Source organism: Echiichthys vipera (assembly GCF_963691815.1).
Source record: "Echiichthys vipera genome assembly, chromosome: 18".
Lineage (NCBI taxonomy): Eukaryota > Metazoa > Chordata > Actinopteri > Perciformes > Trachinidae > Echiichthys > Echiichthys vipera.
Genome location: NC_139843.1, coordinates 12,051,823 through 12,067,926, shown reverse-complemented (window position 1 = coordinate 12,067,926; position 16,104 = coordinate 12,051,823). Strand labels below are relative to the sequence as shown.

Sequence of the window (16,104 nt, the reverse complement as noted above, 5' to 3'; positions counted from 1 at the left end):
TCACCATTATTAGATGCAGCTACACATCACTTTTGCTGGTTTAATGTCTTGACTTCAAACTAAACCTATAATTAATGCCACATTTGTACAGATATTTATTTCCATTTCATCAAATGTAAAAATCCCTTATCACAGGATTAATACATCTGCATTCAAACAATAGTTGCATTTTTAGAACTTTTTTTAAGATTACCAAAGGTTAAAAAAAAAAAAAATTCAGGTGTGTGTGTGTGTGGGGGGGGGGGGGGGATCTACTGATAGGAGCCCCGCACTGTGCCCAGTGCCGTCTTGCCGTTTAAGTCAGATGATCCATGCCATGTTAGGGATGCGTGATTCTCTCCCTTCTTCGTCCCATGGCCCAGGACCGCTTTCAAATGATCCGAGCCTGCTTCTTGCTTAAACGTCATCACCCCTCGATGATATAGTTTTGTCAGACTGCAGTAAAAACTCCACTTCTGCATCAGACCAACTTGAACATTCAGCGTCTTTTAAATGTAGGTGCTGGGAACAGTCATATATAAATAGACATCAGTACCGCCGTCAATGCCCACGCTCGTACACGTGCACACGCCCGTACATATGATTACACGTTAACGTTACTTTGTAGAATTATAAAAAAAAACAGTAACAGTAAAAATGAAAAGGATATATGAAAGTGGTGCCCAGAAGGAGAAGAAAAAGGCTAAAGCAGAGCAGGAGAGGGCTAATCTCCCCAAAATCCCCTCCATGTTTCAGCTGGCAGGTAAGGTTACATTAATGTATGGCTAATGTTTGCTAGTAAGAAAGATAACTTAGTAGTTATGTCACAGAACCATCAACTTTAGGCAGCACATTTCAGACCTATATCTGCAAAACGTTTTCCCTAATAAAAGAATTCGGTGTAATCTTTATTCCCAACTCCAGCCCTGCAGTGTGATTGATTCCCAGCCCCAGCCATCGACATCCAGCCAACCAAGTTGTAACGTTAGTAGACCCACATCAGCTGTGGAACGAAGAGATCATAGCACAGCTAACATCCTGCCCCAAGTCAGCCCCCAGTCCAGGGAGACAGGACAGCCTGCCAGTGAGAAACACAGTCCTGGGCCCGAGTCGCCCGTCCCAGAGACGACGACAACAGCAACAACAACAACAACAACAACAACAACAACAGGTGAAGCCTCACGCACTGAGATTGGTGGGCTAAAGCTAGTTTATACTACTAGTTATAGTGCACTTCTAGTCTACATATAATAATATTTTGTTTACTAGCAGCCCATGTACAAGTTCATCAATATAGGCTATTTATTGTAGACATACTATATTTTTCAGGTCAGCAAGTGAGTCCCAATCCCCACAGTGCCAGAACAAGCCGGGTTGAGGCAACTGAGGAGACTAACACAATAGAGACTGTAACTGATGAACAGTACCCTACTGATAGAGGGAAATTCCCAGTGGACATTGATGATGATTATATTAAAAGGTTAATTCTAGATAAAGGGCCATGCAGACCAGAGGGGCCATTCATAAGGGATGGGAAGGATAGGTGTTTTTCAAGACATTTTTAAACGAGAGAGTCCAAAAGGGGAACGTAAATTTTAACGTATGTGGTTGTGTTATTCACCGTCTATGCACAGGGTATATTGTGAGAAGTGCTGGCTGTTTGCTGACGGCAAATCTGCGCATCAACGGGACGCGTGGAGAGTGGGAATAAATGACTAGCAGGGCCTCTAAAAAAAACAAACAAAGAACACGAAACCTCCCGGTCACATCTACAGGCGTGTGTTGTGTACGACACCTGGAAAAACAACCTTACTATCGATGGCCAGATCTCAGAGGAGTTGAAAAAAGAAGTGGGGTTTTGGACTGAAAATTCAACTAGAATAATAGATGTGACACTAACAGTGAACAGTGGCAATTTCTTATCTATCATAGACAAAGCATTGGTAGGCCTATGTTGGTTTGTGCATGGGGTTTCATGGTTGGACTCTGCAGGGGGGCCCCAGATAATTGAGCTTCGCTACTGCTTGCAACATCAACAGATTAGAACAAAGGGTTTCAAACATCCTTCCAGAAGAAATGAATATGGTCAACGTGTTCGAATCACCAGGGCTGGTGTTCCTTTAAAGGCTAAGTTAAAGAATATTATAAGGGGAAAAACCAGGGCTCTACGCTAACTTTAAAAAGTGTTTGGCAGGCAGGCAATCAGGCTTTGGTTGCCATATTTTGAGTAATTAAAATACCATGTAGTTATACGTCAGCCTTATAATGAAAGTGTGACATAAAATAACAACAATCAATATATCAAAATAGCAATCAATTTGCACATTTGTTTGTGATGATAACGGGGTAATTTTTGGGTGCACGTTTTGCCGTTTGCTTGTTTGCTTGTTTTTTAAATGTTAAAAAAAGGGTTGCCATTGTTGGCATTTTTTCAAAATGTAGGTGAAACACAAGCCAATACATGTACCAAAAACCAAATGGGTGTCTCAAAGAGGAGAGAGCCAACAACTGAGTGCCAAGAGGGTTTTTAATAATTTGGTTATGTGTGTGTGATGGACTCTTTTGTCATGTCCATGCGGCCCAGACTGTGACACTTCTTAAAATGCAAAATGCACCCAATTAATTATTTTGTAACCCTCTTCTCAACTTCTTCTGAAATAGTAATTTTGCATTTTCATATTAGTATGGTTTTACAAATCAATCAAAATGTAAAATATTCAAAACTCACAATAATGAATTACTTTGTAATAGTACCGATACAAAGTTTCAGGTCCAATTCATGTTTTTCTGTGTAATAGTTCTCTTTGACAGGGTGGCATCAAGCTGTTCCAACTATAAAGCTAACTTGCAGCAGCTTTGCATCATCTGTGTCGCACAAGAGCCTCTGTGTGTATAGTGTGTTGATACAATGCCCGTACAAGTTAGGAAACATTCTGTTGAAAGGAGGCAACTTATTTTCAGTGAAGAGAAACCTTTTTTTTTTTTTTAAATACACTACATATTGCAGCATTGGATTTTACTGCAGAAAGATCAGTTTGATAAAACCCAAATTCTGTAGAAAAGAATGTTATTTGTACTCGTAAAGAATAAAAACAATCAAAAATTTACATCTCTGCTGTATTGCATACCCTGTAAAGCGTGCACACATTCAATAAATGCCTGAATATTAAAAATATTGCTATGTGTCACCACAATGCTGCAGTTTACCCTCATTCAAACTAATATATTCTGCAATCATGGCTGACTGCATGCTTTTGGTTTGCTGAGCACATGTCAGACTAATACTGCTGAGCTCTCACATCAAAGTCAAAACCTGCATCAATGAACAGATCCAATATTTTTCAACTACAACCTGCTGAAAATAATTGTTTTGAAAAATACATAAAGAATGTTACTCAGGCTGGGGCATATCATCAATAAAGGCTGAGCTTAATGAAGGGCACCCATGCTGAATGATCAATTACAACAAAGTTATTTCCATATGATATTATCAGATGCCAGAAGATCCTTTTTTTGTCTTGTGCTCTGGTAGAACTGTAGTGTGAATAGCTCGGGTAAGCTCCGCTTCACTGAATCACACACATCGCCCTCCTGTCATTCAGAGACCTCACATACAGACCTAACCAATGCATTAGTCTTTGCACCACCAATTGGCCTCCTAACAACAACATGGAACTATGCCATTTTTATAAACCAAATAAAACACATATTGTGCTGATTTGCCATGATCTTGACTGTGCTTAAATGTACAAAATGGTTTGTGTCAGTAGTGATTATGCAGCACTGAAACTCTGGTGTTTTTTATAATTACAATAATTATCCCTTGTAGCGCCCATCTATGCAGATCATATCAGAAGTGCAAGGTGCAAGGCATACTCATACTCATGTGCTATTTTTCCCTTCCCAAAACAAAATAAATAGATGAACACAATCCTTTCCAAACTTTTGCAGATAATATGATGGACCATTTTATTTGTATTTATCATCTAGGGAAAAAACTTGTGGTTGTATGTTGTGATTGTTATTCAACACAGAACCATTAGCATGCATCATAATGCATGGATTGACCACAGATCCATGAAGCACCAGCACAGTCAAAGTGTCCCAACACCTGCTGCAGGTTATAGTCCTTTCTTCACATACTAAATTTTCCCACTGAGTTCTCGTAGGATCACAGGAACATGGGTTATCTTTTCCGATGTTAATTTAATTTAAGGTGCCAGTATTCGCCCAAGGTGATTCCCTACCTTTGGCACAAGGACATATTTTGCCCTTGGGGAAAAGCTTTAGTGGCTGGGTTTTTTTTTCCAGACAGACAATCACATATCTGTCTGAGTGCTGTGGTGCTGAACCCCAGAATAGGGAAACAGGTGACATGATTGGGTATGGCGGCGAGCTCTACTACACCTCCTGATAATGTATTCCTCCACCTTTGGCTTTTTTCATATTCATAGAAAAAAGCATTCTACCTTTGTGTGCTCAGTGAATCTAAATCTTGGATCAAAAGAAGAATGTAAATTCATCTTCTTTGAGTTTCAAAAGTGTATATCAAAATCATGTTTCTTCTCCAGATCTACATCCACACAGGACCATTGAGATTTACAGCCTTTACGATTTCTGATGAGAAACCAGTGTCAGGACTTCTATATGGTTGTGATATCAAAAATATACTATGTATAGGTTGAAAGTGCCGTTACAGTCATCCCCAGATTGAGATGACAGTAAAGAGACACCAAGACTGCACATGCGTAAGACTCGAAAACACTGCGCAATAAAAGCAGACTGGGCTTTTTTGGGAGGAGGGCCCTAAGAGACAGGCACCTAAATGGAGTGTCCCAGGCAGGGGTGAATACAGGTATGTTCTAGATTCTAGAAGAAGAAAAATCATTAATTAACCCAACTCTGGTTTCTTCTAAAATGTAGAAGAAACCAGAGTTGGGCTAATTTCTGATTTTTCTGGTTCAGTCTAAAGTCTAAAGCAGTTTGATTTTATGCAGTTTTATGTCTTCATGTTTTTTTTTTTGTCTCAAAGTTAACTTAACCTCCATTCCCAATATGACAACATTTTGGATATAAAACCAACAAAAGATGCAAGCTTATAAAGACGAGCAAAGCGTAAAGTAAATTAGCTGTTAGCTATCTCTGGTGCAATAAAACGAGGCTTGGGCAATAACCCAACCCAAAATACAATGGACTTGAAGAAAACATAAAATGAAATGTTCCCTTTAACATATTGTACTCCATTTAGTATTGCCTTTGCTACTGAATCAAGTGTCATTTTGATCAAGTGATTTTACTGCCATCTTCTACTCATCAAAGTAAAGAAATATTGGGCACTGAGGTAACAGCTTGCCTTATCATTTCTTGATAAGGAATGTTCTACTTTAGCAATTGATACAGTGATAATTCTGTTTGTGAGCCCCTGTTACCACAATAACTTTCAATTCTGCTACTGTTATTTATTGTATTAGAAGCTGCAGCACTCATGTGGAAAAATATATATAAAAATCAGGTCTTAAAATCCAATTTGCATGTTTATTTTTGGAGCCGTATTAGCAGTGGCACACACGTCCGGCAGGAGGAGGTAAAGGAGTAGGAGGAGAAGAGCTGTTTCAGAACAAAATAAATTGATTTTCAAGTTCAAAACTTTGTTTTAAAAATTATTTAGACATATTTACTTGTCTAATATTCAAAAACATCTAACCATCTATTATGCTCTTTGCACTGTAGCCTGGAGGAGAAGATGACGTCAAAGGAAGCTGCAATCATTAAGCCTTTACAATTCTGTACTTTAGAACAGAATGAAGATATCCGCAGTTTATTGTCATGAGGATGCTGATCAGGCATTGCTTGGAGGGATGATTGATCAACGGCATGACTCCACACAGAACCTCTGTGTAAACATTTGCCCTATCTTTCTTTAAGTAAAAACTTTATCTCTGTTAGTTGTATCAAGAAATGTGGATGACAGTATCAAGGTTTACCACGAAACACAGTATCTTTAGAAGAACAGAGGATAACAGTATGTACAGGTATATGGATATAGTAAAGGCACAGCAGCAACCCTACTGCTATTTTCAGCTTTCAGCTCATTGTTTCGGTCTGGCAGTTCATATGATTGAATCCCCCCCTCCCCAAAAAAACTGTGGGCAGCCATTTTCAGTGATCAGCCTCACACAAGCTGACTGTACGTTGTACGTTGTAGGTTGTACGTTGTACGCTATGTGTCTCAGCATGATATGGCAGGGATCTGAAATCAAACAGAGACAGTCTCATCAGGAGTTGGTGTACCGAACAACAAGAACTTGTTGGATTTAAATTGGACAGGTAGATCAAAAGAATGTGATGTTTATCTGGTAAATTTGTTTGAATTGGCATTGAATTGATCATTAGGCCCTTTACATTACAGAGTCTAATTGAACATTAGGCCCTGTAGTGTAAAGTTTTTAGAAATGGATATGTTTTTCATGGGGAACGTGCAACTAATGGGTTTATTTTTTCTATATTTCTATTTTTGGGAGACTGCAACCCAAATGACGGTTGAAGTTCCACCTAGTAGTGATGACTTGACTCATGACAAAATCTGCATGGAAGTGAGTTTTTAGTTAAATGATAATATATTTCTCACTTACTGCCTGAATTTATCTGAGGAAAAGCAACCCCCCTCTCCCAAAAAGCTTTCAATGAAAGTACTCACAAACCTGTAATCATTCTCCCAAACAGGCAAATCAAGAGAAATTGTCAGACAGTGCCTATTTGTTAGGCCCTCCAGTCCTGAGTACACCAGTGCATGCAGTCATTTAACTGTCACTAATTACAGCCCAGAGGGTGGTTGCTGCGAGTCTTCATGGTTTCTTGATGCTGCTGTCACACAGGTGCGACGTCTCAAATTGTTGTGCCGGCCACGGTAATTTGATATGAAACACACATTAAGTCTCATATCTATCTTTTAATTATTCTCAGCCATCTCCATTCACTGAAATGATGTATCATTATATCCTCAACAACTTAAAAGTATTATTTTTTTTAATCAGTATTGTTTTCTGCCATGCAAACTAATAAAATTAATTTCTGACTAAAACTGTGTTTCTCTATTTGTCAAGCAAACATCTTTACTCAAAACATATTCAAAGTAAATGTCCGTTTAAAACATGTAAGGGATCTGGTTAATTGCCAAAATCATGAGGAGTGAGTTCTAATCAAATGAACCATTTTTGTTTTTCAACTTTCTTTTGCTCAACATTCCCTTTTGTAGGAAGCTTGAGTCATGCTCATGCGTCATTTATAATGCACCAGATTTCTTTTTATTATTTTTTTTTAGAAGATTTAGGCCCTTTGATTCCAGGCAGGTGTACTAATGAGCTGTTTTTCAATTCAGCACCATTCAGCACAACTCTTCCCTCAGAAAAAAAAACATCTTATCATGCATTTTTAAAGCGATGTATCGAAGTTGCAGGCCGAGAGGGGGAGCTGACATGCAGGTACATACAAAGGAGAGTGAAGCTGACGGTCCAAGCATGAACTTGCACTCACTAATGAATGCTACATATAGAGTATGCACAGAAATATGCAATGCACACACAATCACACACATATTAATAATAAGCATGCTTTCCTAACATACTGTGTCATGTGTGCAGTTTTTGCAGTAATCTCAAAGTAAAGTCCCTTTCACACTCTGCTAGGAGCTGTATGTGAGAACGCAAATGTCCAAATCGGTTGTCATTAAACAGACTTTACCCTGCCATCTGCCTAGTGGAAAGTCTATGTGATGTCCTGTTGAACCCATGTGAGAAAAGAGCAGGTCAGTGTCCGCAGAATTTGCAGTGCGTGAGGGGGTGTGTTGATTATGTTTCTATCATGCGGAAACTGGAAAGAAATAAACATCTCAGGGTGATGAAGAAGCGTAATTTACATAAGGACGCAAACAAGAGTGGCAAGGTACCTTTGACGGTAAGGGCCGACGCCGAAATCGTCTGAGAAATCCAAGAAATGGCAAAGACTATCGTTTAAGACTAAATCATGAACTGGGTACGTGACCGCAGTGTAAAGCGCCTTACGAAGTATTTCCAGGTAAGAATCCATCTGACATGGACATTCTCCTGTTGTGTGCTACATGTGTAAAGGGAAACTTCAATGTATGCATCTGGTAAGTCAGAAACGTAGGAAAACAGCTCTAGAGACTTTATTGGCTTACACCACAGAGTAGAAAATGTTACTGAATATGCTGCTCAGATGAATACTGATACTGATAAGAATACGGCTTTATTTCAAACCATTAATGTTGTGTTTATATGTCTTCCTTCTTCTCTTTTCTTCCACCTGTAAATCACTTTGTATTTTCTGTTTTGAGTGCTATTGCTCTCTATCACAAATATGAAAAAAACAAAACCAGCTGGCAGATAAATTGTAATGGCTTGGCAAATAGGTTGGCAAATAGGTTGTCAAAGACATTAATAAAGATTGGATTTGTGCCTTCAATTAAGTTAATCTAGGTAATTGACAACATTTTAGTTATGCCTGCCATATTAATTGTATCGAAATCCACCAGGGGTATATATAAAGGAGTTACCTCTATTTATTCTGTTCGGGGTGTGAATGACTGCCTGAGTAGAAACTAAAGGAAAAAATAAAAGGAGTGGAAATTGAGAGATCAAAGAATGCTCCTGCAAGAGTCCCTTCTTTATACCCACCATCAAAATGCATCTCATACCAAAGAAATAAGACTGCTATCACAATTAAAAGTTGTGTCCTTCTTACTTGGGTCACCATTTGTTTGTGTGGATCGGGAGCATAAGCTGCTTCTCTGATCCATCAGTTATATAATTTTACTGTAGGTACATTTGCACAACAATTGTCCCGTATTTCATCACTCTAACAGCACAGTCTGTCAGACTGAAAGCAGCTAGAATGAAAATGACCCCAAGGTTAGTGATTTGAAGGGGAAGGACAAAGAGAGGAAACGTCAATGCTGAGAAAGAAACCAAATGCCTCACACACACAGACACACACACACACACACACACACATGCACAGACACACAGACACACAGACACACACACACACACACACACACACACACACACACACACACACACACACACACACACACACACACACAGACAGACAGGCACGCACGCACGCACGCACACACGCACGCACGCACACACGCACACAGACACACACTCACCTGCAGTGTCTGTGAACCCCTGCCACAGTTTCAATGATGGAACACTCGCCCTCATTTAGGCAAAAGGCCAGGTCCTTGTCTTCCACGCATGGCTTGAAGACCTCTGAACGCAGACTTGGTAGTGTCGGGACCGCTGCTATAGACAGAAGAAAACGGAGAGGAAGGATTTAGTTACTGTTGGAAAATAAAATGCAAAAAAAGAGTGCATTTCTCTCATTCTTTCAACTTTTATCATTTCACATCTCTACCATTTCTGTGAAGTGCCTTTGCACTTCATGGTTCAAAAAGATACGTATTTCCTCCTATTTTTGTATTGAAATGACCACTCTCCTCAGACTGGCAGAGACTTGTGTTGATTCTGACACTCATTTGGCTAAAGGCAGGATAGCCTGAGGAAACTACTTTCTTCATTACTGACTACAGAATTAGCATTTTTTGGATGGAAGTTTTCTGACTTTGCCCTGATGCAACAGTGAAAGTAATGGTGTAACACACGTTATTGACTGCAATGACATGCTGTAATATTATTACTTTATCAGTATTGCGCTGCTTTTGAGGTGTTTGTTGTTTTTGTACTGCACTCCTGGTGTCTCTTTTGCTATTTGTTTCAAATGAAGCAGTTTAACCACAATTCCTTTGTGCATTTCCTGGTCTGCTGCTTTAGTAAACACAGTTGGAAAACACAAAAATGCAGCTGTGAAGAAGTGAGATGATATTATGCTACATTACACAGAGGCAGACCAGAGAGAGATGGGCTTGGTGATGTAGCTTTAATGCTCCTCCTCTAGTCTGACCCTGAGTCGCTAACATAAAGACCATGGCTGCCATGCACAAGCACTGCAATGCAGGGTTCTCCACCCTGTGAAATATGCACAGCTGTCAGGTATGTGGCCACAGCAACGTATAAATATTGTGAGCGAGCATGTGGAACCATATGCTAGTGTATGTAAATATTTACTCATGCACAAGCAGACACATGTGTCGCGCACACACACACACACACACACACATATATATATATACGTTGTATATACAATTACAAAGAAATTATCACTCAGAAGCTCTTTCACTCCATCATGTAGCCAAGCATTGAAAATTGGATTGACTGGTATTACGCTCGACACCTTGCCAATACAATTGGATTACACATCTGATTCTACTTTCATCCATTTATTCTGCGCACATAAACTCATTGTTTTAATGCACACACATGCACACTCACATCCCATATTCTTCTACTTGTAATTCTGTATCTATTTCTATCATCCTTTCATGTGAGCCTGCCACATCTGTTACACAAACTGCTTTGTGCTGGCCAATGGCCTTTTTCTGCCGAGACTCTAGTGACCAATCGCCAGTGGAGGAATAAAAAGTGGGTAATCTGTTTGTTGTGCCCATGTGTCCATGTCCAGTTCAATCTACGTTTTGTTTATGGCCATTGATCGATAAATCCGGGGGCTCTCTATGTAAGGCCCAGGAGATGATGTGAGATCAGAGGGAGCACAAAAAGAAATATGTGGACCAACCAAGACTGAAAACTTTGGAAGCCATCATTCAAACCACTTGTTGTAGTGGCTCATACAATATCTTCAGATGCATTTAGGGTCTCTTTTTTCTTTATATGTCTATGTAGGGGGATGATTTTCTTTTCAGAAAGAAATGAAAGGCAATACATTTACATTCTGCATTGGTCGATGGTTTTTGATTCCTACAGTAGCAAGAATATTTCTGGATCAGCTTTTATGCAACAGTCCCAAGAGTGTGATGCATATAAAAGTAGGTTATAAACCCAGGTTGACTCTCCCATTTTCTAGGCTTTAAAATACACACATTAAATCTTGTATTATTAATTCCACAAATTCCCATTGTGTAATGTTCAAAAGGTTATCTATTCCAAGACACATCTTTAATATTAGAAAATAGAACACAACATATCCCCCTGTGGTAAGCTTGTCCCTGGTAATAAGTATCTTGGCGTTTAAAGTCCCTTGCATCTATTATTCAGAAAGCAGCAGTGACCACATGTGAAAAATAGCACATTTGATATAAAAAGACAAAGGCCGTGATGTTAGGTCAGTGGTTTAGGTCGAAGCACATGAGGCAGAGCTTTTGTGACAAAAGAGGAAATTGATTTAGTGCTGTAAGCCTAACCATTGATATATTTACATAACAAAAGCCAAGGTCAGGCAGATACCAAACACCCTTTTAGTACCTGCGTCGCAAGTAATCCTGTCTGTGCTAAAACGCTTCAAAACTAATTTTTTTTCCATTTGTCACCTATCTTATATCAAAGAAACAGTGAAGAAAGCTTTTGCTGTATATTCTTTTCTGTGTAAAATGTGGTTCAAGTGCAATCATCTCATTTGTCACGTATTGTAGACAGAGCAGAGGGGTATGATGTAAACTACACAAGGTCACTGTGGTACCTATGACACAGCACTTTGGGAATCAATGATGATGTATGAAGTGTCCATATATTTCTTTCACAAGGGACAAAGCTCCCAAACAACTCCTCCAAGGCTCATTACAGCAGCACCTTTTGTACATTGACTTTTTTTCCCACAGTGAATGCACCAGTTTCACACCCGGAGAGCGAGAGGCTGACATGAGTGGTCTTAAATTAAACATACTAAGCATATTAAGAATTCTTTCAATGTAAAAAGGATTTCTAGTATAGCTGATTTTTGAAAATCCCAGGGGTTTTTAACATTGCATCTATACTAGTACCCAATAAATCTTTTGACCTGTAAAACTTGAAGTAAATGCACAGAATTCAGCTCTCTATTTCATTAAATACAATAAAAAAAAAAACTCCCTCACTTGTCATTCTACAAAATAAAGGCTCTACTTTTCTTCACCAAGAGCATGGTCTACAAACAGCCTATACTGATTACCTCTCAAAATCTGCAAAAAAAACTTATTGGTCTTAAAGGATTAGCTCCACTCTTTTAGCCCTGTTGGCCACATCAAGAAACAAGCCATCCTCGGATATGTTTGGCCTTGAGCTATACAGGCTGTCAATTTCTTATGGGTTCCCGTTTCATCACTGTGACAGGCAAGAAATGGTAAAAAATCTGCAGCACAGCAAGCACAACTCGGGCACTTTTGAACAAGCACCTGTCAAACAGGATCCTGTTGAAATGCTACGTTCTTCAAAACTAGTGCATTGCCCGTCCAAAACGTGCCTGCTCAGAACAGGTCGATTGCTTGGCCTCCGGTATTGATGCTCACAGCATTCTCAAGAATTGCTCATCCAAACAACTTAAAACTTCACACTTCGTTTTCTCCTGGAACAAAAGCATTCTGGAAATTACATTACTGATTTTTGTTTTAAATGGGTTTGCTGCAATGTAACATCTCTGGTCTTTTCCTAGGATAACGAGGGCATGACCTGCCCTACTCTACCTCTGATTGACTTACTACTGTGTACCCTTACCTATACCCTTACCCTATCCCTGCCCAATCATGCCCAACCAATGAAGGCAACACGTACTAGCCAATGAACCCTGCTTTCTTTTAATTGGTTGTCTTTTTGCTGTTACTGTAGCACAAAGGGCAGGTGCCAAACACAATGTGGTTCTCTGAACGAATAGTGTAACATTTATTTTCTTATGTATTTTGAAATCAACCTTGAACCTTATAGTTTAAAACAGTTTAAAGTATAAATCATTACATGACTGTGAAATAAATACAGTTTAAAAGCAGAGAATAAACAAAAACCTATTGTGTTCAAAAATATATTAGTATGCTTGTAAATGTCTTCCTATATCCCTTTACTAAGGAAAAAACATTATTTGATTAAAATAAGTTTTTTATGCGCTCCTTTTTTTTTTTTTTTTAACTTAGGAGCATAGATATACAAACATATGTTTACAAAGACAGGCCGACCAAGACTCCTTCCATTTTAGTTATTCTCAATCAGACTAACAGCATGTTAATAAAGCAATTAGACAGCTTCTTTGAACGTGTCAAAGCATTCTGGTGTTAATATGCATTTTTGGGTTTTGTCTGTTTTCATTTATTGACTATTAAGGAACTGACCCAAGTGTGAACCCTGTACTAGATCCAAGCAGTCAAACCAATTAAAACTATTTTTTTCAACACATGACAGATTTTTGCACTTTTTTAATATCAAACCAGTAGTGATGACATATCATTTTTGATTAAAAAAATACCTTCAAATCCATTATTGAGGTAATAGCTGATAAATGATGTGTCGCTTGCTCTTAGGTATTATTAAGATGCGGTGTCACGGATAATTATGACAAACCCACAAGTTGCCATTAGGTTAATTTATCAACTTTTTTAATGAGGGCTTTTATAAAACACAACCCTTGTAATGCAAGCCTCTAGCAAACTCTATGAAACTCTGGCTCTTAGGTAGCTGTGAAAAATAAAACATGGAGGAAACTGTGCTAATAAATGGCAGCTGCAGTGGGAGTGTGATTCATCCTGCACTCTTTGAAATCATTTTCACGTCTCTCACTCTCCCTGTTGCACAAGGCAATCCAGACTGCCAATTCCCTTGGTAACTTTCAAGGAATCTACTGGCGGGGATCACAGATTCAGATGATGCTTGAGAGATCAGAGATCAGAGGATTAGGAAAAGGCTAGAACTCCTTCCCAGTCACTACTGTTGAATTGCTCTGAATCAAGATCTTCAAAAATTCCAACACCTTAAAATAAATATATAGTTTATTTCATTTGGAAAGGTACTATGTAAATGGCATGTAATGCTATAAGTATGTTATTGTAACACGAAAAGTTACAAGACATACACAACAGAAGCAAACGTGAAATTTTGAAATAAAGCTGAAAGTATGTTCACATTACAGGAACTGGTCATTATCACATGAAGCTAAATGGGACTCATGTTTCCATTCAATTCTCAAGTGATTTCAAAACAAACTTTTGAAATGTTTCCAAAAATGAAATGCAAATTAAGTGTGTATTCCATCAACTGGTTTTAAGCAAATAACTAGACTACAGGGTTATGCTATAGGTTATGCATGACTGTAATCAGCCATTAAACAAATCAGAAAAGGTAAATGTTGCTAACTAGAAAAAAAAAAAAACAACCGCCTTGGCCATCCAACCCATATAGTAGTGATAAATGGAAAGAGGTATTCAAGGATTGGTTTCAATATGGTAGATTTTAATTGTTTATTCATGTCAGCTAGAACTGGCCATGTTTCATGCTGTCTGGAGACGAAAACGCATTATGGGAATAACTAAGAAGACGCCAACAGTGGAAGCAGCTGTTCTCTTATGTGAGTTAAATGCTACCTCAGAACTTATTCGGCAAAAGCATTTCCATATCCCATTTCACACATCAACTATTTTTCAACAAAGGAAAAAAACCACCTCAAGCGAGCGTAAAAAGTTTTTTGTGAAACTGAGGGAGTTTTATGGAATTTTGACATTATACAGCTTTTCTAGTGTGATACTTCAAAATGAGCATATAAATACGTAAATGGAAACATGGCTTCGACATGTCAGTTTTGTATTACAGTAAAAAGGTAAATGACATTGCTACATGTTCTTCTCTCTGAATGCATACAGCATTGCATGCATGCAGCCAATCAAAGTGAACTAAAAGTCAGATATGCTGCACAGTGCAGCAAGGTTCTCTGGACGTTTGTGGTAAACAGATATTTATACGCTTTGATATTTAGGTGGTATGTAACAAACTCCTTTTTAAACCACAGGATACCATTTTAACAAGACACAAATCCATAAAACAAGCATCTCTTTTTACACAGACATATATTGACATAGCCACGGAAGAGGCTCTAAGACTGTTTTCAGGAAGGTGGGATTGTTACACGTCACTTCTTTATGACCTGTGGTCATCCTAAATTGAATAAATGGGGAATTCTCCATTTTTTTAATGTTATTGTCATAGGTTACCTCGGTTTCACAGTCCCTCTTGTACTTATTAGCTCAAAAATGCAAACATTGGAGTGCAACTGAAAACAGTGATTATATTACAGTTTATTGCAGCCTCAATTCAAATCTGAATGTAATTGTCCTATGAAGGTCTCCATATTCTGTATATAGTCTGTACACATGCACTTACTGTAGACAGTGCATCATTGGCACAGACAACACAAGAGACAATTCCATTTACAACTGTAGCATTTTCCTTCTATGGCTTCCTTCTAATGTGCTCATTAGTGTTCTTGTGCTGAGCCTTATCCCCCAGGAGACTGTGGTCGGGAGAGAACTGCCTATGTTTACTGCAGCACACATCAAAGAGGGCCTTACTACATAAAGGCAAAGTCCTGAGAGAGCCTGCTGATTGCTTACCCATCATGCACTGTTGCTTTTTGGACAGAACCATATTCAATAATAAATATACAGTGCAGTAGGTATGGACAACGCATTTGCCCTTACAAAGCCATCCGTCACAACAGAGATCAACACTTTCTTTAAAACATAAGCTGTCAGACAGGCAATCAGAAATCAGCTTTTGGTTGAAAATATGGTTGCCACTTTTAGCCATCTTACAGTATATTTTAAGTACCTAAGCAGTTATATATCAGCCTGATAATGAAAATGTGATATTAAATTTACAAATGTCCTTTTTGTTTTTTATTCAGGTTCACCTGCGTTTCACTCCAAAGTCAGACAACTTTTGCTTCACCATTGTCTCTAAAACAGATGTTGTAAATACTATATAGCAGGTGTCAGCGACCTTGGACCGTGGCAGCTTAACTAAGGGCACACTAATATGCAAGAAATGTTTGGGGAAATACTTTTTCATCCACATGCCAAATTACTCTTTCACAGTTATTGGCAGGGGCAGCGCTTGTTATTTATTTGTTTGACTGACTTTTTTCAACTGAAATGAAGCTGCATGAAGCATTTTCTTTATTTTATGAAGCCACTTGATGGCGCATTTGGTTTAAAGGCAAACTGCTCAAATACTAGTG

The 16,104-nt window shown here is 38.6% G+C and overlaps 1 protein-coding gene across 1 annotated transcript in view; it reads right to left on the bottom strand.

The window, feature by feature from the left end:
• Nucleotides 1-16,104, bottom strand: part of nrg3b (neuregulin 3b) — a 193,747-nt gene that overhangs the window by 90,127 nt on the left and 87,516 nt on the right. The window contains exon 2 of the mRNA XM_083932403.1: nucleotides 9,170-9,305. Within this exon, the coding sequence (XP_083788529.1) occupies nucleotides 9,170-9,305 (136 nt within the window). The remainder of the gene's footprint in view (nucleotides 1-9,169; nucleotides 9,306-16,104) is intronic.